The sequence below is a fragment of the Buteo buteo genome, chromosome 2 (assembly GCF_964188355.1).
Source record: "Buteo buteo chromosome 2, bButBut1.hap1.1, whole genome shotgun sequence".
Taxonomy (NCBI): domain Eukaryota; kingdom Metazoa; phylum Chordata; class Aves; order Accipitriformes; family Accipitridae; genus Buteo; species Buteo buteo.
In genome coordinates this window covers 73275936-73302041 of record NC_134172.1, presented here as the reverse complement: position 1 = coordinate 73302041, position 26106 = coordinate 73275936, and the positions used below count along the sequence as shown (strand labels likewise).

Sequence of the window (26106 nt, the reverse complement as noted above, 5' to 3'; positions counted from 1 at the left end):
ATCTCATATCCACTTTATTTTATTTAGTTAAGAAAAAAATCCCTCCTGGGTACCTTTCAATAACTGGGCCTTTTGTTGCAGGATTGCTTGGGAAGAAAAGATGCCAATAGTTAATCCAAAATTCTTAAAAACATCTGTGGACCAGATTTTCCAAGTTAATTTATGTTTGTCTAGATTAAAAAAAAACAAAACAAAACAAAACCCCCAAACAACAGCAACAAGAATCCCATTACTGGCTCTGATTATATAAATGCCAAACTGAAAAATAAAAGATGTATTAAAACAGTCATTGGTGTTATTATCACAAAAGATGACTCTGTATACATTCAGAATGGTGTAGGTATTTCAAGAAAGCTACATAAACTGAAAAAAAAAAAGTGTTATAAAAATTAGGAGAACCCATGCTGCCTAGCATATGATTCATGCTTCAGGAAAAAAATGTCGTACCACATGTTGCTGCAAAGCTTAGCCAGAAGGTGGCGGCAAAGGGTTACTAGTCTAAAAGCAAACTTGGCTCTCATGGTGCCCTTCATTGGACATGAAAGACCTCTTTTCAGGGTGCTTCCACCTTATGTTATTATGGGTGGATTTACAAAGAAAAGCTACCTCCCTCTATCTGAATTATGAGATGTTTGTAAATATATGTATGCATATATATTATACATAATGCCTATATATTATACATATTTAATCATGGGCATATATGGCATAGTTGAGCTTGAATAAGTTTTTATACTAGTGCTAGCTGCATCTTCCTTATGCTTTGTCTCATTGGTATAAAGAAAAGGAGTTTGTGCTTCCTGCTCCAAATACAGTAGGTCCACTTAGACTGCTCCCCTAGCTGAAAGGAGGAACTGAGGAAGAGGTTGGAACAACAGTGCCAACAGATCCCAAACTAGAAATTGTCTTCTGGTGCTGGGACTGGAGCTCACAGATCTCACATTAGAATGAATGGTGCCAGTGACAGCAGAGGAGACTGGTTCTAGCTGCAAAAAGATCAGCTGGTGCAGCAAGGCAAGGCAGTATTAAAAAAAAAATAAAAATCAGAACTTAAGGATGAAATGCAAGAGGTCTGCTGAGAGATTTGCAAATACTGTACCTGCCTGTAATGTAAGTCTCCACTAAACTAACAAAAAATATTTGCATATTCAACTAAGGCATACAGATACCTAAGATCAAGGCATGACTTCCTTTTGTCTGCCACCACAAGGGACCGCCGACACCGCAAGAAACAGAAGTGCTCAGCACAATTCATAGAATCATAGAATCATTTAGGTTGGAAAAGACCTTCAAGGTCATCAAGTCCAACCATCATCCATGCCCACTAAACCATGTCCTGAAGTACCCCCTCTACTCGCTTTTTGAATACCTCCAGGGATGGTGACTCAACCACTTCCCTGGGCAGCCTATCCCAATGTCTGACAACCCTCTCAGTAAAAAAATTTTTCCTAATATCTAACCTAAATCTCCCTTGCCTCAGCTTGGGGCCATTTCCTCTTGTCCTATCTCCAGCCACCTGACAGAAGAGACCAGCACCCACCTCACTACAACCCCCTTCAGGTAGTTGTAGAGAGTGATAAGGTCTCCCCTCAGCCTCCTCTTCTCCAGACTAAACAGCCCCAGCTCCCTCAGCCGCTCCTCATCAGACTTGTGCTCCAGGCCCCTCACCAGCTCGGTTGCCCTCCTCTGGACACGCTCCAGCACCTCCACGTCTTTCCTGTAGTGAGGGGCCCAAAACTGAACACAGCACTCGAGGTGCGGCCTCACCAGTGCCCAGTACAGAGGAACAACCACCTCCCTGCTCCTGCTGGCCACACTATTTCTGATACAGGCCAGGATGCCGTTGGCCTTCTTGGCCACCTGGGCACGCTGCCGGATCATATTCAGCCGGCTGTCGACCAGCACGGCCAGGCCTTTCTCTGCCGGGCAGCTTTCCAGCCGCTTTTCCCCAAGCCTGTAGCATTGCATGGGGTTGTTGTGACCCAAGTGCAGGACCCGGCACTTGGCCCTCTTGAACCTCATACAGTTGGCCTTGGCCCACCGATCCAGCCTGTCCAGATCCCTCTGTAGAGCCTTCCCACCCTCAAGCAGATCGACCCTGCCTCCCAACTTGGTGTCATCTGCAAACTTGCTGAGGGTGCACTCAATCCCCTCATCCAAATCATCGATAAAGATATTGAACAGGGCCCAACACCGAGCCCTGGAGAACAACACCACTTGTGACCCGCCGCCAACTGGATTTCACCCCATTCACCACAACCCTCTGGGCTCGGCCATCCAGCCCGTTTTTCACCCAGTGAAGAGCGCACTTGTTCAAGCCATGAGACGCCAGGTTCTCAAGGAGTATGCCATGAGAGACAGTGTCAAAGGCCTTGCTGAAGTCCAGGTAGACAACATCCACAGCCTTTCCCTCATCCACTAGGCGGGTCACCCGGTCATAGAAGGAGATCAGGTTGGTCAAGCAGGACCTGCCTTTCATAAACCCATGCTGACTGGGCCTGATCCCCTTCTTATCCTGGACTTGCCATGTGAGCGCTCTCAAGACAAACCGTTCCATAATCTTCCCCAGTACCGAGGTCAGGCTGACAGGCCTGTGGTTCCCCGGATCCTCCCTCCAACCCTTCTCGTAAATGGGAGTCACATTGGCAAGCCTCTAGTCCTCTGGGACCTCCCCTGTTGACCAGGATCGCTGATAGATGACAGAGAGTGGACTGGGAAGGACCTCTGCCAGTTCCCTCAGTACTCTTGGATGGATCCCATCAGGTCCCATAGATTTGTGAGTGTCCAGATGGTGTAGTAGGTCAATTAGGTGGCATTTCTTTATTGCACAGAAGCTGGGGACAGCACAAGCTTTCAGAGTTTTCCAAATTATCTGAACCAAAGCTATAGGTGCTTTGTTAGGGCCACCTTCCTAATGAAAATCAAGTGCAAACAACCACTATTCTGGGGGCTGATTACTCATCTGCTGAGATCGGCAATATTCTATCATCAAATTATCTTTAAAATTCTTTCAAACATTTAATTAGAGAATACTGAAAAAAAAAAAAAAGAAAAAAACCAACCCCAAAACATCTGAAGAGACAGCATAAGATTTACAGTATTTCTCTTATGCCAGAAGCTCTAGGACACAAAGTGCAGAGGCTATGAACAGAGAGGAAACAGAACAGCAGGATTTCTATAGGTAACCATCCTTTTGTTGTATTGCCCAGGCCCAATGATGCTGTCTTGGCACAGATGAATAAAGACCCAATGATGAGAAGGAATCATATGCTCGCTGGTAAGTAAACAAGTATTCGTTTCAAAATAATCTAGGAAAACATTTGTATGCTATCTAATCCTACAGGCAGACAAAATCAAGCGCAGTAATAGGGGCGAGATGATCAACCTCCACCTAAAGTCTCAGTTGCTGGAAGTGTCAGACAATGATGATTCATGCTCTTGAGATTCAACTAAATCTGTCTGCACTCTGGATTGAGTCACCACTACAGTTTTTGCTTACTTTGTCATCCTCCAGAACAGCAATGCCAGTTCAGAAAAAAATAGCAATGCTGAAAAACATCCCATGTGCAGAACTGTCATTGACAGTACAGTACCACAGAACAAGTACTACTTCACAGAGTAGTAGTATACAGTAGAGTATATAGTAGAGCTGCAACAACTTTATTTCCATGGCATTTTGCATAAAAACAAAACAACAAAAAAAGAGAAATGAAAAGACCTCAACAGTACGGTGGAAATTAGCATCGCCAGTAATCACTCAGGAAATGACAACATTTCCAAACAGTGGTCTTTCAGAATCAGACCAGGAACCTACATATCCCAATACTGTGTTTCTGACAGTGGCCAGTAGAGGATACTTGGAGATCAAAAAACTAATAACCTGCCATCACAATAAAACAGGAACTACCATATGAAATACAGGGAAGACTTTGCTCAATACTAGAATTGACTAACACAAGCTCTTTGATTCAAAAAAACCCTAAAATACAGCTGTCACACTGTCCATTTTACCCATAGCATTGAATTTGGTGATTTTCAGAGCACTATGCACTGCTGGCTAGTCAAAAAAAGTTTCAGTACATACAGCTTAAATATGCCATTAGCAAATATGCACACAATCTCATTAAAAGTAGCACTGAAGTACAACACAGCTTACTGAATAAATGCTCCAGTCTGCATAAAGATTAGCAAAGCTATGCGATCTAAGAGCAGACTGCATTACAGACAAGAGTTCTTTTAATTTTAAACAATGTATAAAAAGATTACCTTTTCTAATTTACTTTTAAGTCTTCTATCTTCCATTCTTTTCTTCAATACTTCCACATCTTCTTTATTACCGTTAAGGATAATTACATCTTCCTCTTGAAAGGGAACACCACACTTCAAGGAAAAAAAAAAAAAAAGCACAAAACTAGTATTTTTTTTCCAAGATCTTTATGCTGTTGAACCTTTTTTAGAATTAACACTGTGTGTAAGCTCTCCAAGGAGCTCTCCAATCCTTTCCCTTGGTGCTGTGTCTTTTCCAATAGTTCTTTCTCTTTTAATACTGTTTAATATGTCTTGTCACCTAAAACATTGAAGGGAAAAATCTCAGTTGTTTTTACCACTGAGCAAAATAATACTGATTGACAGCATCCCTCTTCATGAAAAGGAAAATACTCAGCGTCCTAGTGAATTGCGAACTTTTGGTAACCACATTTAAAAGCAGCTTGCATATCAATCTGTGCAGCAAATTCTAAAAGAATTTCAGAAATATGAAAATACTTTGTTCTTCTTCAAAGCCCTATTCCATGCAATAGGGCTATGGAAATTGCATATTTATATCACTACCAGTCCCTTATAAACAGCACTCTTAACTAATTCTTTCTCTTTAAAGAAAAGGTCCCATTGTATATTTTCTGTTCATGGGTTCCTTGTTTTACTAGCATAAAATGTACAGTGACTAGATTAAAAAAGTAGTCCTAACTAGAATCTACTCAATTTTCTGAACCCCATAGCTAAGAAACAAAACTGATTTTTTAAGTTACAAATGCATTTGATTAAGATTCAAGCATTATGCCATTCTACTCTAGAATTTGTCTTTCAACTTAGTAATACAAGAAACAACAACTGATAGGAGCAGTTCCTTTACACTGACTAGGAACACCACCAAAGTTGTTACTCCTCTATGTGTAGAACAAACAGCACCAGGAAAATTTTCTCCCAAACAGCTAGACAGGAAAACCTCTTTTGTTTGGGTTGGGATTTTTTTTTTTATTATTTTTTAAATTACTATGGGGATAAAAAGGTATCATAAAAGTGGCATTATTCATTAACCCAGCCTTCCCATCTCATTGTCCTTCATCTGATTTACTGAACACTACCAAGTTTCAAAGTACATTTATAAATTAATCTGGATAATGCATGTAATGTACTTCATGTAATTCCACATTTGTTTTCTGGTTGAAGATGCAGATGTTTCACTGCGCACATTTTCAATCATTTGGTGAAGCTAGCACATTGACTGTTTTCTTTTCTAAGATCTCAATTTCCTTAATTTCCTTTTTTTGTTGTTATTTTGTTAAATCCAGAAGAAGCTTTCTGTTAATCTGCAAGATTAGTTTATAATCCCGCCTCTGTTATTACTCTTCTGTTTTCTAAACAAAGGTTTAGAAAGGTTACGTATGTATTTGCAGTAGGAATTAAACAAATGAAAGGACATACGGACAGTACTTCGACTACAGTCTGCTCAAGTGATGAACACAGTTTAAAAAATGAATCTGAACCCAAGTGGTCAGAGACATTATGAAGGAGAAGCAAGGGTTATAGAGATGCATATTAAGTATGTCAGGCAGAATAAGTCACACACGAGAAATGGGTGAGTAGCCCAAATTTTTCCATTGCTACTCAATGAGCTAGTGTTAGAAATACCAGCTTGGTATGGTATGATCTCAGACACTTGCGAGTGAGAAGTCTAGAAAATCAAGACAGATAATCCATCTTCATACTGCGGCAGGAGTGACTGGCAGCTGTCTTGATTCTGAAGCAGCCCTACACATTCATTTCTAGTGGGATGTTTTCCAAATACAGCATGAAAGACCAGCACCCTCCTACAGGCCAGTGATTTAAAAAGTAATTTCTGCAATAATTTTTTAAAAGATATTCTGTTAAGCATACAAAAATAAGTGGAAATTTCCTCCAAGTAAAAGTTTATGTCAAAGGACTCTAATTTCAATAAATGTTGCATTTTGAAAAAAGCAAACAAATCCAGGTTCCCATCTGGAAAACACAGGTGGAACTGTTCTAAAATGAAAAGTATTTACAAGAAATGGGGAAATAAATACAGTGTCCTCTTTCCATTCACTGAAACAGATAATTTTTTGCCATGACAACAGCCAGATTATATTACAGGAGACCAAACCCTTCTAAACATACCTTAAGTACAGCAAGTTACAGGCATAGAACCAACTCCACATTCCCAGGTGTCACTAACTCCAGTAGGTATGATTTGTTGTTGCATCATACATGTGAATCAAACATTTTTTAACTGTTGATACTGTTGGATACAAAGCTTTAATTCTGATTTTTTAAAAAGCTCAGTAACCCTTCATGCAAAAAAGGGAAGATTTCTATCTCAACGTTTTGAAATACTGAGATAAAAAGCAGAAGGAAATTTCAGTTTTGCAATTTCAGTAGGGTTGTTCCTTCACATTACGGTGTTCTGGGGCAAATTTTGTTTTATGATTATCACAGGGTCTCCCATTGCTGTACCTTGTTTATAGTGGGACTTTAAATACATACAAAGGTACTTGTTGTAGTTCCTTGATGTTTTTGCAGCACCTAGCAGTTTTTGCAGCATAAGACATTCCTAAATGAGATTGAACTTTAAAATTACTTTGAAACAGACAAAAGCACTGGAACAGCAGCTGGCAGATCTGAATGCAAGATTCAATCTGTAATTAGCGTGGGACATTAACCAAAGGAGATGCTGGACAAGCGGCTTGATTTTTGTCTAAAAGCCCTTTCAGGGTCCAATTATAAAAGCATGTTTAAAACTGCTTATATCTAAATGGCTTCACATGCTTGCATCAATAATTATTTAAAGGGTGTGCAGGTATGATCAAAAAGTCTTCAAAATCTGATACTCAGAATTATGCACCCTACATATCCCATGTGTATGTACATAAATACACATACAAAACAGCTTTACAAAAAACCAAAACCAAGAACCCAAAGAATTAAAATCATTAGAACAATAAAGGTATTATGAGCTGTAAAAGACATATTAGCTTAGGTGTAAATATGATCTTTTAAACAGACTAGCAAAAGAAATAGTGAAATCACTTTTCCCAATAATGAAGACCTTTTAAATTTCAAGTAATTTTAATATAGTAGGATAGCTTCTTATCTTTCTTAGAGAATAAAATACAAGAGGTTTTTTAGTAATAATGAAATCTTGGTTTAAGATGATTTCCTGAATTCTAAAGTTCATTGTTCTTCTTAAGTTTCAGCTACATAAGAATATGGTTGTACTGTATTTCTTGCTGTAAACTACTTTTGACAGTAATTTTTTTTTTTTTGTACAGCATCTGAAATGTAGTTCCATGACTACTCCAGTCTTAATATAATACAAATAAACAACAAACATGTTTTCATATCTAAATATCTACATCAATGTTACAGTTAAATGTCTTATGAGAAACCTGAAACCTCTTTCCCAAATTATCAACAGTAAGTTAACTCCTGCAGTCCTCCTAAATATGACCACTACTAGGAAATGCATAATGACATGAATTCTTTTCCAAAACAATTCCCACCAGATTATGGAACATCTATGACCACAACCTGACTGTCCCTCTTTAAACAGGTTAGTATTTAGAAAGAGGATTGAACAGACATCCTATTCAACCAAGGACCATATCGGCATTCATCTACCAGCCACACAAGCTCGTATATTAAAGATTGTCTCTTGTAACAGTTAACTAAAAACATGTTTTAAGAGAGGTACTCTTCCAGAGGTTTATTCATTATAAGTTCAGTACTGTAAGATTTGATGAACACAATTTTTGACATTGCCACCCTACTCAGACATACAATAAGTCAAAGAGTAAATGATAACTTGGGAAGAGTGGAAAGTCTCCTACACACTAATTCACAGAATGTGAACTTTTACTCAGAAGTTGTAGCACCTACTACAAAAACACTGTCCAAGCAGAAGCCTCTATTTACAGAGCTTCCCTTACAGTCAGTGATCATTTTGTATCTGCCATACCTGCAGCTGTGCCTTAATTTACTTTGAGGTTTTTTTCTATTTATTTCTGACCAGCACACTGTTTTCATCTGAATGCGTCCAAAATACAACAGCCTTCTTACTCATTTCTAGAACCCCAAAGCTTCCTAATTCCAGTAAGTTTAAGCTGCTAACTTTTCACTTATTAAAAACCCCAAGAACCTTTATAACAGTAGTAACACAGTAAACATTCAGTTTCGGAAGAAGATATTTCATTTATTATCTTTTAAACTTCCAGCTACTAGAAATGACCTGAGGCAATTCTTTGCTATACTTATTTGCTGCAAATTGGAAAGTTTCAGCAGGCAAACAGTTAAGAACTGGGGGAGGAGGAGGAGGAGGAGGAGGAGGAGGAGGAAGAGGAGGAGAGGGCTCGTTTCCTTTCCAGTTCTCATCATCCAGCATGCTCCGTTAGCAGTGCAGAGGTTAAAGCCTGTGAGGTAAAGCAATACTATTTATAATCATCAGCAATATACTCTACATATTTGAAAGTCTGATTTCAGCCCTTTAAAGGCTGTCTCAGAGTGGCAACAGAATTTGGAGAAGCTCAAGTTTTCTCTCATTATTGTGAAGCAGAGGACATTTCTGAAGCCAAACAGCATTACTGCAGAATAAATATGCTAAGCATTGCAGGAAGCCAGACGAAGTCTTAAATGAAAACATTCACGTTAATGTTTAACCCCTTTCACTTATGCAACATCTCCACACAAGCGACAGAATGAAAAATGCTGTCTGAATTCTGCTGAAGGACAATGGGACTCTCTATTTTTATTATGCTGCCGTCTCCTGGCTAATTTTGTATAAGGTAAGACTGAATAAATTAGATTGTATGTAGGACTTCAGGTTTTTGCTTTATCTTTATTAAAACACAAACACATTTTAATTTTTGTAAAGTGACAAATATTTTCACTTCGGAAAGACCATTTCACTTAAAAAAATACTCAAATCTGCAATTTTTTCTTTTTTACTTTGTCATAGACGTACAGTAGGATGGAGGTCATTACTACTACTGTTGTTTGTATTATAAAAATCACAATACTTATAAATACTTGTTATGCTCTGTTGCAAGCAACTTAATTTTTTTACAGCCCTATAACTTAAGGGTTTAAATAGCTTTCATAGTATTTGTTTTAAATTGTTATGAGGTCAAATACACAAGGAAAAAAAAAACATAACAGGAAAACAAAAAATAGCAAAGATGAACAGCTAAACCTCCATATATCTGTTGAATATATATCAGTAAATGCCAATGCAATACTTTTAAGTAAGAATGATTTAAAATTTCTAAGGCAGTATTAATTTGGTCCGATGATAAATTTTTTTCTTTTACTTGATCCATGTCACAACACAGAAGCACGCTCGGCATACCTACTCAGGCTTAAGCAAAAAGCAAAGCAAAGTAAAAAGCAGTTAAAAGCGCTGATTTTAACATTAATTTTCTAAAGGACTGAATTAGTATTCACTTGTTCATAAAATGTCTACACTAATGCCTCCATAAACACCTGTCAGACAAAAAAAAAAAGACATAAAAAGATTTGGAAATAAGGCGTTAATGCCTTTTAACCATTTTATTAGAAGATGAAGTATTCCCAAGTCATTTGTTTCACTGAATTATGAAGTCATACAGACTAAATTTTATAATATTAAGCAAATAGAAGGAGTACAGACAAAACAGAATATTTAGAGGTGCAATGATGCAGTCCAAAATCCTATGGCAGGAAGAAACAGTGAATTGTAAAATGATTTGTTACTATGAAATGCACAGCAAAGTATATAGCTAATGGCGTCTTGATGACCTGAGATATTTCTTCACAGGCTTATTTTCAGGCATAAACATAATTCCACTTTTCTCTAGAGTTTATCTTTTTAATTGAGGTGGAGGAGCTTAGGCTTACAAAAACAATTTTCTGTTAATATCCATAAATGCAGCCACAAAGGTGCTTGAAAATCCCTACAAACAGGTTGTTTTTCAAAGAACGTCAAACACTACTCTCAGCACTCCTAAAATTAAGACAACTTCATCCTCCAGATTCAGAAAACCTACCCATAACATAGAAAAGGTTGAGTTTCAGAGAGACATTCCGATAACAATAAATGCCTATAACAACACCCCTGCATAATAAAGCTAAAAGGCAAGACTGGGTTATGCCTGGACAGTGGATCTTCTCAACAGTATGACATCTTGCTCTTCAAGGGCAGGAGGAAATACGGTAGCACAGTCCTTGACAGCAGACAATAGCGTAGGGGCTAGAGGCTTCTTCTAAGTGGCAAATTTCATACACAATGGGACTAACAGCTGCAATTCTAGGTCTAAATCCGATAAAATACTACCAGAAAGCCAATGCTTTCATTCTGTAATATACCCTGAGGCTATAAGATGTCAAATTCTGTTCTTGTAGGCAAGACTTCATCATTTAGTCATTCCCCAAAAACATGTTAACACTGGAGAAGGAATTGTTTCTTCTTACCTGATAATGGGGTGTTTGTGTACTTTTATGCTACCATATAAAAATAGCTTCTAGATGCCACACAGTTCGATAGGAAAAATCCATAGTAAACACTTAACAACCCAAAACCTATTATTGGAAGGGTAATAAAAATTTAAGTGTATGAAACAGATTGTAGCTTGGTTCCCTAGGGAACTATCCTTTGCAACCTGTCCACAAAGATGTATTTAAGGAAAAAACCTGATGAGTGCACTCATTCTGTACAGATGTTCTATATTCTAAGCAGGTATAAAGTCCCAAATATTTCTATAGCTGCCCAGTGTCTTCAGTGTAATTCTTATGTCCAGAATGAACCTTCCCCATGACATACCATAGAGATCTCATCACGTTCACTAATTCAGAACAACCTCAATGCTCCTCCGGTAATTATTCACCCAGAATAAAACAGTTTTTCTGACTCCAGGTCCACAAACATCAGTGCTTCCCTAACAGACACTCCCTCTCCCCAACTTCCGCTATAGGGTACATAAGGGCCCTTATGCAAATCTATTCTCAGGTCTGGTAGTCAGCTTCAGCAAGCTACAGCACTCGCGTATTTCATTTTTACTGCGAAAATCCTGGCTATCACCTTTCTATGGCATTCCTTTTCTCCTCCATTCCACACAATATTGAAAGGTTGACATGGATTTGATTTGCTGAAGCTTTTCGTTCAAATGGATGACAGACTCACATCAAGCTTGTTTATGCAGTAAATGTATCCCTTAGGAGCTGTGAAGAAAAAAATATCCTCCTGGGACCTGATTTCCTAATATTTTTCTTTGGCCTGTGCATTCAATGCAGACTGAAGAGCACTGCTGACAGAACACACAAGCAAAATGGATGAACCCTCCACCTAACATACAACTCTACTTTCTGGAATGCTAAGTGGAAAAGAGGCATTCTTCCAGCATGAAATGCAGTGCTTACCAGTAAGGACAATAAGATAAATACATTCTTTCCCAAGAGCCTAATACGATTTTTAAATTGTGATAATATAGAGTATCCATTCTCTTGGTTCAAATTCTGTATGCTTAGTGCTTTTTAAATTCTGTGCCTCATTTCTACTTTAACTATAGTGCCTTCTTTATTTTCAAGCTTCTAAGACAGATGCATACTGAGTTTTCATTAAAAAAGTATTTTCCATTTCTTTCTAATGAAAACCAAGAGCCTTCTAACCACAATAGCATTCCTATAAAGAAACTACCTTTATAAAAATATGCTTGTTCTCTGTTCCTATGTAAAACCAAATATGTTGTGATGTTGACAGCTGCAAAGCATGAACTACAGGTGAAATACAAATTTTGTTAAAACCAAATTCATTAAATAAGAGAAAATTAATTTTCTTTAAAATAAAAATAAAATCTTTCTTAATTTAACTGTTACGCTTAATGGCAGTTGATGGACCCTTCCTCCAGCCCTGATATTTTCTCTAGGAAGTTCTATACCAAATGCTTCAAGGATAAAGACTTCATGTAATTGCTGTGGGATTCAGGACTGCTGCACTCATTCTTCTGACTTTTCAACAAGGTATACATAACATAACAAAAAAAAAAATCACAATGGAAAAAAGCCTTTGTTGATAGTGATGTAAATACACAGGTAACTCTTAATGCTAATACTGGCAGTAGTGTAGTTATCTCAGGCTATGCACACATGCTAAAAATAAGAAATGAGCGTTGTCCACATGTTCCGTTTTCCAAAGCACTAATACAAAGATGTCAGAGGAAAAAAAAAAAGAAAAAAAAAATCTCTCAAAGAGTTAGAAGCATTTACTGACTTTATAAGGATAAAAACCAGTGAATTTTGTGGATTACGTTTTAGTCTCTTCTTTTTGTTTATTTAATACACTTTCTGCTGATTTAATTTACTGAATTCTGGTCCTCTGGCAGAACTTAAGGTTTCCAAGGCCTTAAGGAAATATCAGCAGCAGCCACCCCTCAGCACACAGTGCTCACACACCTTTCCTATTCTAAAGCTAGCCCTTGACCAACCTATGGCACTGTGTCACCTACTGGCACATACATTGCCTCAAAGTAGAAGAAACTTCTATCTGATGGGCTAGGCCCCCACTTGCTTAAGTAATGAAGTGTACAAAGCCATTTTGGGTTCTTTGGATAATTTTGTTTGTCCTAGAAAGACTGCTTTGTGGCTCTGCAAGTACCATTTTCGGTGGCTGAGTACACTGCAGCATGAGCAGGAGTACAGAGAGTTCCTCCTGGTAACTGGGAAGAGAGTAATCTCAACATTCATAAATGCATCACTAACATGTAATCTATTAAAAAGTCAAAAAGGTTCTCTCCCTCTCTTTATCTCACTTTTCCTTTCAGATAATCTGAATGCTTAATTGAACTATGATGAGAAGACAGTATCTGGAAAATAAAAGATGAACCCACTTGATGCAACAAAATCAGGATTTTTAGTGTGCATTGCTGTCTGTATGTTCATCTACACTTTTATCTACCTAAAGGATACGCTTTCTGAAGAGCCAAATGAACAAAAATTTAATGCAAATACAGCAGAGTGTGGTTTTTACCCAGATGAACTTTGTTCAGCTCTTTTTATGGGGAAAACTGCTGCCTTTAAAATTGGAAACTTTTGTCAGAATACCCACCAACCTAAACCACTCAGCTGCATTCAGACTTCATGCAACTGCTCCATGGTTTTGAAGACTCTGCATTTCATCACAAGACCACTGTCAGATGAAGAGGGAAATTTCTCATTGGCATACATTATCACAATTCACAAGGAGCTGGAAATGTTTGTAAAGCTGCTAAGAGCTATTTATATGCCTCAGAATATTTACTGCATACATGTTGATGAAAAGTCACCAAAAGATTATAAAGCTGCTGTACAAAACATTGTTAATTGCTTTGAAAATATTTTTATTTCCTCAAAAAGAGAAAGTGTTGTTTATGCAGGATTTTCAAGATTACAAGCCGATATTAATTGCATGAGAGATCTAGTTCGTTCCAAAATTCAGTGGAATTATGTTATTAATCTATGTGGTCAAGATTATCCCATTAAAACAAACAGAGATATTATACAATACATCAAAAGTAAATGGAATGGTAAAAATATGACTCCTGGGGTAGTCCAACCACTTCACATGAAACACAGGACAGAGGTTAGTTACAGAGAATATGTACATTCTGGAATGTCATACGTGTATCCAACAAAGAATATAAAAGCTAAACCTCCATATAATTTGACAATATATTTTGGTAGTGCCTATTACATACTCACTAAAGAATTTGTAGAGTTTATATTGACTGATGCACGTGCAAAAGGTTTGCTTGAATGGTCAAGAGACACGTACAGTCCGGATGAACACTACTGGGTCACACTGAATCGTTTAAATGGTAAGATGTATGTTATTTCTACTATGAATAACCCCTGGACCAACAGCATTGTAAGGTCTCTGACACGGAGAGCTACTGAGCTCCAGTTCAGAGCTTAACACCACCACCTAATTGAGTTGCATTGCATAAATATAGTAATTTCTCCAGCCTTGATGCTGCCGTTTCAAAAAGTCACATCTCCTGATGGCTGAGAAACAAAGCTTGACTCCAGAAAAGTACTACTTATGGCGCAGACCATTAGCTACAAGGCTAGAAAAATGTTGATTTAAAAAGAGTACCATTTTTTTGCTACATGAAAGCTCACGGTCTCAAGGAATAAAAAAAGCAATAAAACTGAGAATGATGCCTGTTCATATGATGTAAATATCTGTAAATAAATACTTAATGTGGCTACATTTAAAAAGTCTTCAGCAGTGAAAATTTTCCCTGTAATAAGTAGAAAGAAATCTTATCAGAACCTTGTTTTTAAAGATGCTCCAGGGGCTACACCCAATGCAGACTGGGAAGGAAACATACGGGCCATTAAATGGAAAGATCAAGAAGGAACCACACACAAAGGCTGCAAAGGTAATGTGAATTTTGATCATGAATTCAAATTTGATTCATTGACTAGCATTCATTGCAAATTATATATTATGCTTTAAACTAGCTATGAAATGTGCCTCAGTGGTCATATATATTTTATTTTGGGAGTATCAAGTAAAACAGCAAGCCACCCTACTACATTACTCCACTGTATACAATCTAAATAGCTTCCGATATATTCTTGCATAGTTTGTCACAGTATCCATATACTGACAACCGTTCTTTCAACTTCCAATTACCAATGCATTAACTTGACTGATCAGTTTTCAGTGAAGAGTAGGGGGTTTACTTGACAAGCATGTTTGTCACTTTCATCAACCCTGGGTTAAATCTCTTCAATTTAAAGAAGGTAAGATAAAAAGAAGATAGAGATAAAAAAGGAGAATAGTGCTGACCATGTGTAAAGCATGCAAAAAAAAAAATTTAAAATATGTAACTGTATAAACTCAGCACAGTGAAGTACTGCACGATTACAGAGGTATCCAAATAGAAGTAGGAGATCAGAACTTCAGCATGCCCAACTACAAGACACAATATTAAGCAGAGCAACATGTCAATGAAGCAGCTGGAGGTAACATGCATTCACTTGTGTAAAATATAAAATCAAGCCCTCACCTTTATCTTTAAAATCTAGCTTTATCCTCCAGATATATTTCAATGATCTTGTATGTGAAATCAAAAGGTAATTTTTGTTAGTAACACTACAGAGTGAAACTGGTTTTTTAAATGATTCTGTTCAGCTTTCTGCTGTTTTCAGATACCTTCAATTTGTCTTTGCAGGTCATTACATCAGAGACATTTGTGTCTATGGACTAGGGGATTTGCAGTGGATTATTGAATCACCTCATCTGTTTGCCAACAAATTTGAGCCTGCAACATATCCACTTGTTACGGACTGCCTAGAGAGACGCTACAGGCTTAAAGTACTGCACCAGGCAAAAGTCCCAATTGAAGATCACTGGCGTTTTCAGGAAGAGAACTACTTCAACATGAAGCTGAATGTTTGAGCTTAACTAACATCTAAACAAGTGTTCAAAACACTGATAGAAACCATTAACGTTTTTAGCCATAGACTTCACTCTATGCATTACAGCATGAGAGTAAGCACAATACTGTACTACCAGTCTGCCAGTGAAATAAAGTTTTTATTTATTACAATAAGATAAAGAGCAACAACTACTGATGGGTTGATTCTCAAAGAAAATGACATGCCTAAGTCTATAATTTATTGAAGACATGGGGGAAGTTCATAACCAAGTGACTTATTTAACTGGAAAAATACATATTCCTCATGTCTGCAGCCAGAAAAAGGACTAACTGGTATGAAAATAATAAAATGGAAGCAATGACTGAACAAAGATAAAATATGAAGAACACAAGTTAATTAAAGTTATGTCTAGTGTATGTCTTATGAAATAGATTATCTTGAGTAATGGAAGTTCATGCTAAAATTTCAGAGCTTGTAGATAAGCAAGTGAAAACCAGTTTCAGACAGTCCATTTCACTGTTTGTTTTCTTGTTGTGTTTTTTTTTTTCCATGGCCAGCTGCATTTCTAATTTCATTGTGTAGCATGGCAACATCACTCTTGCACTACTCAGGCTTTGCTCCTAATGAAAAGGGTATGTGTGCCATGAACAGTAGCAGGGATCCTGCAATGCATGTTTACCTTTAAGTCCCTGTTTCTGAGTGTCTGCAGAGGTTTAGGGCAAGGAGACATGGGAAATTTGAGGCCAGGGAACAAAGGAAAACTGAGTGAAAAGCCACCTTTCAATCCCAGTGTACCTGACTGAGGGAAAACAGAACTTCCCTGAACCTTGCAACAGTCTGCAGCAATCAGAGAGAACGCCTAGCAGCAACCAGGACAAGCATCTCATTTCCCAAACCCTCTGCAGACCAAATGCAGCACTCACTGGTCTCACCGTATGCCTTTCAACACAACACAGCACAAACACAGGCAAAACCAGGGAACAGTAATAAAAGAACAAGGATCCAGCCCTTTTCCAGGCAAGAGTTGCTCTTTCCTCTTCAGGACTCTTACAACCAAAAAGACTGGGGGAATATAAGGGAACAGAGAGGATATAGGTGGTAGTTTTTCATACAATATGACAACTCTTCCACGGGATTAAATAAATGTCTTACAAGACCATCTCTACAACCTGTCTCCAGAGGTCTTTAGTTAGGTGCTACTGACAGAAAGAGACTAGGAGAAACCTGAATTGTGAGATTTCAGACTGTTCATCCATCCTCCTTTAGAAGTATGTTAGCAAGAATGCAGATGGAAGTTTCATTCCAGTAAACCCAAATAAACTCCCAATTATTTTGCATGAACTCTGATGGGAACTAATAAGATATATCTTGTTACTTATAAGCTGACTTGGTTAGAAACTACAAATTATAAATAAATGTCTAGGAGCAATTTAAATGTAAGCTTCAATATGCACCCAAAATATCACTCAGTTTTTACAAGAAAACTGACTTACAGATTTAAGTGTTTTTCCCCCAAAAAATCAAATGAATCAACAAATGACCTAACAATAGAACATGAAAGTTTCTTATTACAAACTTATTCCCAGGTTCCTGGAACTGTACTGCTCATTTTCCCACACGAGTTTCTTGGAAACATAATTTCTTTCAAATGAACTTTAACCTAAAGACAGACCATCTGGTCCCTATTTATTTACAGAAACTTACAAATGCAACCCAAAGGCCTGTACTCAGTTTCATGTACAATCCAGGACTTATCTTGTGGCTAAATATTGCTGGACATGCTTTTTTTATGGAGGAAAATAAAGGGGAAAAAAAAAGGCAAGAAAAAAAAAGGCCATGCAGCATGCTCACACCGAGTTTGTTGACAGTCCCTCTGAAAACCATTACTGAAGCTAATGGGTCTCTGTCATGTATTAATCATAGCAATATTCATAATTAATTTATCTCCAAACCACACCCAATCCACTGTAGGGCATTGCCAGCATTTATCCACTCCATGTTCTCTTTTAAAACGTGAATGGAACGTTCCTTGTTACAATCATTGCAGCAAATCCAGTATGTAGCTTTCACCTTTCGTCACCATCACACAGAACTATTGTTGTGTATCGCTTCTGAATTGAATTAAAAGGATAAATTCAATAGCAAGGTGCTAAATAACATGGGTTTGTTTTGGAGAAACTGAACCAGTCAAACTGGGGAAAAAAAATCTGCACAAAAAGCCCTCTTAAAATACAATTTAGGTATGACTTTACCCACATCAATCCAGGAAAATCATTGGAATGTGATCCTCCTTCCTTAAAGGATTTAGTATTTTAAACAAAATTTTACACACATAAAACCCCCAGGAAAATCATAATTAAACCACTTCATTCTCAATCATTAAGAAACAGTATTCTACTCATTGTTCTGAGTGACCATAACCACGTTATATTCTTGAATGATTTTTTACTTCTAACAACAGTAAAAAATTAAGTAATAAAACTGCAGAAGCTGAGAGCATTTAAACATACATAAAAAGCGTTCATTAAGTTCTGTATGCGTTACCATGTTATGAGTAGATCGATCACAACTTTTAGATCTCAGCAACCAATGTTTACTAACTTTTGGTGACTGTTGATCTAAGAGCATATAGTGTCAATGTGACCTTGTTCAAAGAAACACTATGCTCTATAACATACTGCACACACATTAACTGTATCTGAAAGATGTATGCACAATTTCTATTTCAAAAAGCCCAAGGCACATGTTTAATAGCTCTGTATCTAAGTTAAACATTTGATCAAGTGTTTTATATGGCACAGACTTTAATAGTTAGGATACTATTTCAAGTGTGTATTAGAGTCTGTTGACTCTGAAAACAATTGCAAAATAAATTTTAAAGGGATACAAGAAATTACATTTTTAAAATGTAATCTTGTCCTTAACTTCCAGAATGACTACCCGAACTCCCAGAAGGACTTCCACCACAGATTCAATAACCACTACCCTGTCTCCAAACTACCTCTAGCGTACTATTACACCAGCAGTTACTTCTCAGACAGGAGAGTCAACATAAAAAAAATGGGTAATGGTGCCTTTTTCAACCTCCCAAAAGTGAAGTTAAATAGGTGGCATACACTGCTAGGTGATTCTTTTATTCCATCATTTCTAAAAGCATAGTTTTTGTCAAATAGCAGACTTCCAAACAAGCAGGCACCAAAGATTGCCTATGCAAGAATCAGGAAGCCAGTTAGAACAGAAGTTCCAAAACATTTGATTTGTGCCCCACCAAAATCTACAGACCAACATAGATTAGCACTAACTTATAACCTTCAAGATATCAAGTACAAAAACAATGAGTAGAAATGGTCTTGCTTGTTCTTTTAATTTTAGTAGTCTGTTGGAGAATTAAACACAACAATAGGTGAGAACATCCTACTCAAAAGTGCAAAGTTTAAACTGACAGTTTTCACATCACATATAATTCCTCCTGAAGAACAGGAAGCAGAAGGCAGCAGAAAACTCCTGATCTTCAGGGCTTCTGCTACATCACCAAACTCTGTTATCTGAAAGCAAAGTTGTTTCTCTGCCTGCCGATTTAAAGTCCTATGCTGCACATTTTAGCATGTGACTTAATACTGATAGTTCAAATTTTCTCTTCTTACTGTACAAAACCTCAAAAATATGGCTCAAATGAAATACACTTGTGTAAAAAGGTATTGGAAGTTTTATTTGTATTCATTGTAAACAGTTGCTGTGTTTTAGACAAAGCTCTTTTTCAACTCTTTTCAGCCTAAATAGTTAGAAGCTTCAAAATTTGTCCCAAACACTTCATCTAACAAGCTCGCTCTCCAACATAAACCTCCACTAAAAAATTCTCATTGGTCTTTCAAAAAATCTTTGGCCAGGAAGTTTTATATTTTGGCAAGACAGTTCAAAGCATTTACCATTCGGGCAGTAAGAGACAATTTCTCTCTCTCAACTTTGCTACAGTGTCTGACTGTTTGTTTGCCTTAAGAGTTTTCACATTCTAATGCTATTTTTAAACTTGAATCCTTCAGTATACTGCTACTTAAGATGTGAAGCAAGAAAGAACAGTTTACTTCCAAGGGAAGCAAGTCACTTAAAAACAGGCCTCACACATTAACTACAGTTGCGTTACTAAAAGTCCTCCATCCATGACAGTTTCCTCTCACATTCTTGTGTCTTTCCCCAGTACCAGTACAGTCTTTTTAACAATTCCAGTAAAAGCAGATAAATATATGGGGATTTAATACTGTCAGCTCTTCATGTAAAGTTTCTGTTGAGGCAAAGTATGGTTTTTTGAAAGAGAACTCTGATAGAAAGACTGCTTCATCCTCCCTGTACCTAGACTCCATAATGCCTTTCAAAATCTAGTACTACAGCAAGTACTGTTGAGATAAACCAAGGAATGCTGAATTCTTCATCTATTTCCTTGAATTAGACAAAATCTGCATATGCATTCAATTTTTCCTAAACACTTATTTCATGATCTGCATATCACTGCACAAACAGATTGCTCTACTTCTTGTATGAGCTGCCACAGAAAAAACTGCGAAGAAGATCAAGCAGTGAGACAACTGTCTGTGGGACTTCTCACAAAGTGGTAAGCATTCCCATGAGCCAAGCCAGAAGGCATGGAAAGGAAGCAATCCTCTGCTCTGAGCACAGGAAAGTAATTTTGTACAGTTTCATGAAGCACAACATATTGTGATATGCATCTTGTAGTATGTAAATACACATTCATTATCTAGTTCAGATAATCTAGTTTGAAGTATATGAGCATGAAGGTGAGGACTGCAGAACTGTTGTTTGGGCTGCTGGATATCTGTATTCTCTGGTGAATGTTTTCACTGCACCATTACAGCATCTGTTTGACAAAGTCTTTTGGGAAGCCGTTGCTGTTTACAATTTAGCAGACTATCAAGATTGCTCTGTAGGCTCACGGGCAAAATTAATGCACAATAGCAGCTTGTTTTGAAAGAGCTTTCCTGAATTTCACAGTAGTGGGGAAAAGAACTGCCACACAGCTCCTAGATTGACACTTCTCCAAGTTTACATCCGTGCTATAAAACTTGTCCCCTGGGATGAAGTGAAAACACAGATGCTGCTAGCTGAAGAGAGACTGAATACACAGCGTAAACAAGCAAATACAGCATTGTTCTTTTTGAACTCCTCTCATCACGTCATTCTCCAAAGTCACGTAACAATGCCTCCGCACACGCAGACATGGCAGGGCACACAGGGCTTGGCATCTGGGCACACACTGGCAGACAGAAGGTGGCAAGGCCATGAAAAAAAAAAAAATGCTGTGGCCCACATGGATCCCACAGGTTGCATTTCGGTTCAAAAAACATATTGTAATTCTTAAAATACAGTAGTTAGCACCAGTAGAAACATATGTATGGCAATCCACAACATTCAAACATTCTGTAGTTTAGAAATTTTTTGCATTTTCAAAAAACACGTACCAGAAGAAGATTCTATTTATTAATAAACAATTTCTAATCTTAGCATATGTACAATACACAACACTTCATTTTCCTCCTTCTTCATTAGTTCTAGTTCATTTCACTGCATGCCCCATTGGTACATAAAGATAGAATGTGCTGGGGGAATGCTGCTAATTAATGCTTTGGATATAAACAAACTGTTAGCTACCAGAAAGCATGGCAACCAGTTCCTCACGATCCTATTCAGAAGAGTTCTGGTCCCCTTCTTGATTTTGAATACAGAATGAGAACATTATCAGTATATACCCAAAAATCTACCAAATCACTCTTCGACCTTAATCAAAGGAAATCTGGACTAAAACACATTCTCCCAGCTGGTTACCATTGTCTTTGTGCACCAAAATCCAATAATGAAATGATGACAGACTAGACTGTGTTATTATCCACCTCATTATCCTTCTGAATACTGTGAAGAATTCACATATATGTGAAAATAGTTGCTTGCAAATATGAGGCTATGATAAATACTGATTATTAAAAAATCCAGAAAACACATGGTATTCATTTAGTTTTTATAAGATTACCAGACTGGCCAAACCATGGACAAAACTTTTAATTCCTGCATTTAATAATCAAGTTACATCCACCTATTAACAAAAATTTAGATGAAAACAAAAAAACTCATTAAAAATAAATTAGTATCTGCCAACAGCAAAGCAGAGCCATTAGGACTAAACTGGTATTCTACAGAACAAAATTAGCACTGAAAGTAGCAATATGAGGCTAAACCTAATTAACAATATTCCACATCACCTGCAACAACTTACCAAGAAAGTTTTTCCTTCACAGGTCTTGTTTAATACAAATGTTCTATCCAATATCAGGGTGTTTGCTGAAAAATAACTCTGTCTAAAAGTGGCAACTATACCACAAACCTCACTGGTAATAAATAAAAGTAGTGATAGGAAAAAAAAAGAGTATTTGCAACTTTTATCATTGCCCCTAGCTACAAAGAAACTGATATAATGAGATCAAACCAGCACTGTAAAATGAAATGCAGTCAATTTCTACAATAATTCATGTAATTGCTGAAAATTCTATGAAGAGTTGCTCCCCCCCCACCCCCAAAAGACGACAGTGTCCTTTAAAAATACAGGGATCAAAACATAAGCTGAAAATGTAATCAGTTTCAACACATAGAGCAACATTGATAAAACACAAACCACATGCTTTCAGGAAAAAAAACCCAACCAAACCAAACTAAATACCCAAAACCCCAAACCAAAAACAATCACCCTTTTTTTAAACTGAAATTATAACCAAATATTTGAAAAAATGAAATTTCTAAAGTAGTTACTGCAAAATCAAACTGTCTTTGAGAACAAAAATACTCATATTTACAACTACTTAGTAACACGTTTTTATTTAAAAAGGCCATACAGAATTACTTCAGGCCATCATAAAACAAAACTTTTACAAGTTCCATTTCAATTTGCATCTTCACGTAAAAAAAAACATTTTACTATAGTGGGTGTGAATGCAATTGTACACACAAGTATGTACCTGTATCTATATATCTATCTGTGAAGGTCATACATGACCTCACTGCTACTTAAGCTGAAGAAAAACTCACCTTGTGACAAACTTCTGATTTAATTTCTTTGAGAGCACGTTCAGAGAACACACAGCCACAGTTTCTCAAGAAGCAAAACCTTCAAAGAAAAGACATACAATCATTTTTAAGAAACCCGGTATCTAAAAGATGTATGCGCAGTTCTGATTTGTCACAGAAACAACACTGCAATGGGCTAGCAGGACACAGCCAACTTTCTCCTTACAAATTCTTGCAGCTAATCAAGGTATCAGCACCTTTAAGTAGGCATTATGTATGAATTGAATGAAAAATATTGTGTACATTAAACCACAACACGTATTTTGTTATTTTATTCTCTGTATAATTCAGTGTAGTTTTATGACAATCTCTCAAGGGGATCTTAGCAAAACAGAAGCTCTTGAGATGTTTTTGTACATTTGCTACAGGTCCACACAGGCTTCTCTGGAATCATCACCATGATCTGTTTTATTACAAAGTTACACTATTTGAATGGTTCCACCTTGCACCAAGCTTATTGGTTTCACTTACTCTGACTCAAGCTCTCCAGCAAAGCTGTAACAAGCGACCTTAGCCTGAGTCTGTTCTCCCACATCTCTTCTGTCCACATAGAAGATTCTTGCAAGACTATGTGAAGCAATTACGTGCAGGGTTCATGTAACTTCCCTTTCCTGAGAGGTACTGTTAATCCTTTCCTGTCCGTCACCCTCAACTGAACTGAAAAATACTAAGGTGGCTCTGGTGAAAATAGGTTTACTTTTCAGGTTGTCTCTTTGATTCCACCTGAATATCTCCCAGCTAATCACTCTCTGAAGAAAGAAATACTTTGCAACTATTAAGCTGCGAACCCAGCCTCTTCTCACTCATCAGGGTTAACATGCATAGAAAAAGAAATTGCTAATTTGCCCAAACCAGGATGCAAAGAAATGTCCTTCCTCAGCCCAATAAAAACGAGATAGTATTGCAGGATTAGAAGAGATATACAATCCATCTCCATTCTGATCCTAACACAGGGAGAGGTAGAATTGCTTGATGTGACACAAAGGGAGGCCTCATCCAATCTCCCGTGGTTTAGCCCCCAAACAACTTTTAGTCACTTTTTCTCTGCAAACATAGCCCTCTGCTCTTGATTATACACATAAATTCATTTAGGAAAGGGTTAACTTTTTATCTTTCCTCTAGAACATGAAATGAAAGGACCCTTAGTAGTGTCCTGAACTCCCTCCTTCTGAAATGAGGACAAATATTCCCCAGAAGGGCTTGAGTAAGTACATGATTTGCAACATTATCGATTCAAGCATTTTTACCTGCTCTATATTCAGTTTAGCATAGTACTTGCTTCCAAGAGCAAAATCCAGAAGCTTACTGACCTATGTCTTCCATTCATTTCCAATCCCACCACAGGGCATATAAAGCGTGCAGACTGGATGTCATCATATTTGTCACCTTTTATACTCTCTTTGTCACCACTCCAAGCTGGATTATCTGCAAGGTTTAGTTCTGTTACATTCTGAAAAATACAAATGCAAGCCTTAAGCTGTTTACTAATGATTTTTCAGCCATAACATTCCCTAAGATTTTTTCATTGTGATTTACTATTTTTAACACTTTTAGTATATAGTGAGAACACAAACAGATTGAGGTTTTGTAGCATCTTTTACTTTTCATGATGCTCTTTAATATAAGAGACAACCTGTTTACCTTAATGCTCTTGATATGTAATGCAGCTTCCACAGGAGCTTTATCAGCTGACTTGTCCAACAGAAATTCAATGATAGCATCTTTATTATACAATCTGTAACATAAAATTCTTAGTATCATATTTGATACTCATAACATTCTTTTATTTAGAAATTAGTACCTTTTAATATAGCGGTCTATATGGAAACATTCATACCTGCCTAACTCACAAGCTACAATTGGCCGACGTAATTTCTCTTGACTCAGAGCACAGTAGTACCATCTTGCCACCAACTCAGCATTTTTGTCAACCTGAAGGAAAAAAAATACTCGTGATTTTAAAATAGCTTGTATATTTGCAAATTTTTTGAACATAAAATTCAAGTAATACTTGAAGCATTAATCAAATCCCCAGGTCTTACCCAACCTACTTTCTGCATTCAAAGCTAATCTGTAAAATAACTTTAGCAAAACCTTTTAGCAAAATTCATGACCAGTTCTGAGGGTCTACCTCTATCTATTGAAAACATTTCTGCACCTCAGGACCCATCTTCCTAACTCTAACTCAGTTTTCTTATTTTTTGCCACTTCCACCTGTCCCCTTCCCTCTTTATTCTTTTTTGCTCTTCACATGTTCTCCACTACCCTCTTCTCTCTAGTTCTACATCTCATCCCTGCTTGTGTCAACTACCAGTTCCACTCCCTGCAAGGAACAAGATAACAAGAAAAGCTAACCTAGGGATGTCAGGATGCTACCTGAACCTCCAGCCTAAAACCCATGAATTTTATGACAGATTAAGCCATAAAAGAAAGGCCAAGGTTCACAGCTACCCTGATAGCCAGGTGTGGGGAAGAAGTGGATTTTATTTACTTGTTTTACATCAGCAAGTATAATTTGCCTAAGTTTTCTGCCACTTCCTGCAAGATTTTTCCCAATCTTCATACACCTATCCACACACGTGACACCACTGAATACCCATTACCCTAAAACATTCTAAAAAGAGAGCCCAAGCAACATTCAGGATGCAAGCAGATGGAATGTAGAAATGGCCAACGGTCTGGTCACACTATTAAACGACCTATGAAGAGTGTTACCGGCAGACACCATAACCCTAGGTGAAGGAGGCCGCTAAACCCCATGCGTGCAGCAGAACGACTTAGGTCCAAAAAAGCCCTCCAGAAAACAACGGGATCTCCACTACAGCTGCCGGCAGTGCCACAGATAAGTCACCCTGCGGCGGTACCGGCAGGCCCGGTGCCGCGCAGAAGGGTGTTCTCCCCTATGCTGCCAGCAGCCGGACCACCATGCCCAGCTCGCAGGCACTACGTGACGGGCAGGGCTAACCAGGCCTCCGCGGGGCCTCTCTCTCTCCCCCCCCGGGCCACGGGCCCACGGTGAGGGCCCAGGCTCACAAAGCCGCTCCGACGGCCCCCGGCCGCGCTCCCCGCAGCCCCCTCCGACCTTCTCGACTTTGCGGGGCCCCTTGACCAGCTCGTGCCGCTTGGGGATGGTGCCGCCATCGCATCCCATCTCGCCGCCCGCAGCGCTACGCTTCCGCGTCCGCCCCCCCTCACACGCCGCACACTTCCGGAGGAGGAGTGAAGTACTTCCGGCGTGCCCTGAGAGCGTCATCGCTGTGCCATAGCAACCAGCAGGCTGGGGGCGTGGCTACC

General features: G+C 38.0%; 2 protein-coding genes across 5 annotated transcripts in view; one reads left to right on the top strand and one right to left on the bottom strand.

Moving 5' to 3' along the window:
• Positions 1-26031, bottom strand: part of RTF2 (replication termination factor 2) — a 29500-nt gene extending 3469 nt beyond the window's left edge. The window contains exons 1-6 of the mRNA XM_075019849.1: positions 25895-26031; positions 24650-24744; positions 24454-24547; positions 24123-24262; positions 22774-22852; positions 4267-4380 (exon numbers count right to left, since the gene is read on the bottom strand). Coding sequence (XP_074875950.1) covers positions 4267-4380; positions 22774-22852; positions 24123-24262; positions 24454-24547; positions 24650-24744; positions 25895-25963 — 591 coding nt within the window. The 5' untranslated portion in view covers positions 25964-26031. The remainder of the gene's footprint in view (positions 1-4266; positions 4381-22773; positions 22853-24122; positions 24263-24453; positions 24548-24649; positions 24745-25894) is intronic.
• On the top strand, positions 8635-16367 carry LOC142026624 (putative beta-1,3-galactosyl-O-glycosyl-glycoprotein beta-1,6-N-acetylglucosaminyltransferase 7). 4 transcript variants are annotated; one of them, XM_075019828.1, is made up of 6 exons: positions 8635-9074; positions 11557-11684; positions 12189-12282; positions 13083-14114; positions 14586-14681; positions 15480-16367. In XM_075019828.1, exons 4-6 carry the CDS (start codon positions 13139-13141, stop codon positions 15704-15706), a joined length of 1299 nt encoding a protein of 432 aa, XP_074875929.1. In that variant the 5' UTR covers positions 8635-9074; positions 11557-11684; positions 12189-12282; positions 13083-13138; the 3' UTR covers positions 15707-16367. The 4 variants fall into 4 exon arrangements, with proteins under 4 accessions (XP_074875929.1, XP_074875918.1, XP_074875910.1 ...); XM_075019817.1 differs by having other exon boundaries at positions 12151-12282; XM_075019809.1 differs by having other exon boundaries at positions 11557-12282.
• Positions 26032-26106: the final 75 nt, after the last annotated feature.

What these genes read in the sequence shown, in the direction of transcription:
- LOC142026624 (XM_075019836.1), top strand. Translation starts at nt 13,139, where the DNA reads ATGAACCCACTTGATGCAACAAAATCAGGATTTTTAGTGTGCATTGCT. An exon ending in CACACTGAATCGTTTAAATG is followed by an intron (nt 14,115 to 14,585) that starts GTAAGATGTATG and finishes TTGTTTTTAAAG; the next exon opens with ATGCTCCAGGGGCTACACCC. An exon ending in CACACACAAAGGCTGCAAAG is followed by an intron (nt 14,682 to 15,479) that starts GTAATGTGAATT and finishes TTGTCTTTGCAG; the next exon opens with GTCATTACATCAGAGACATT.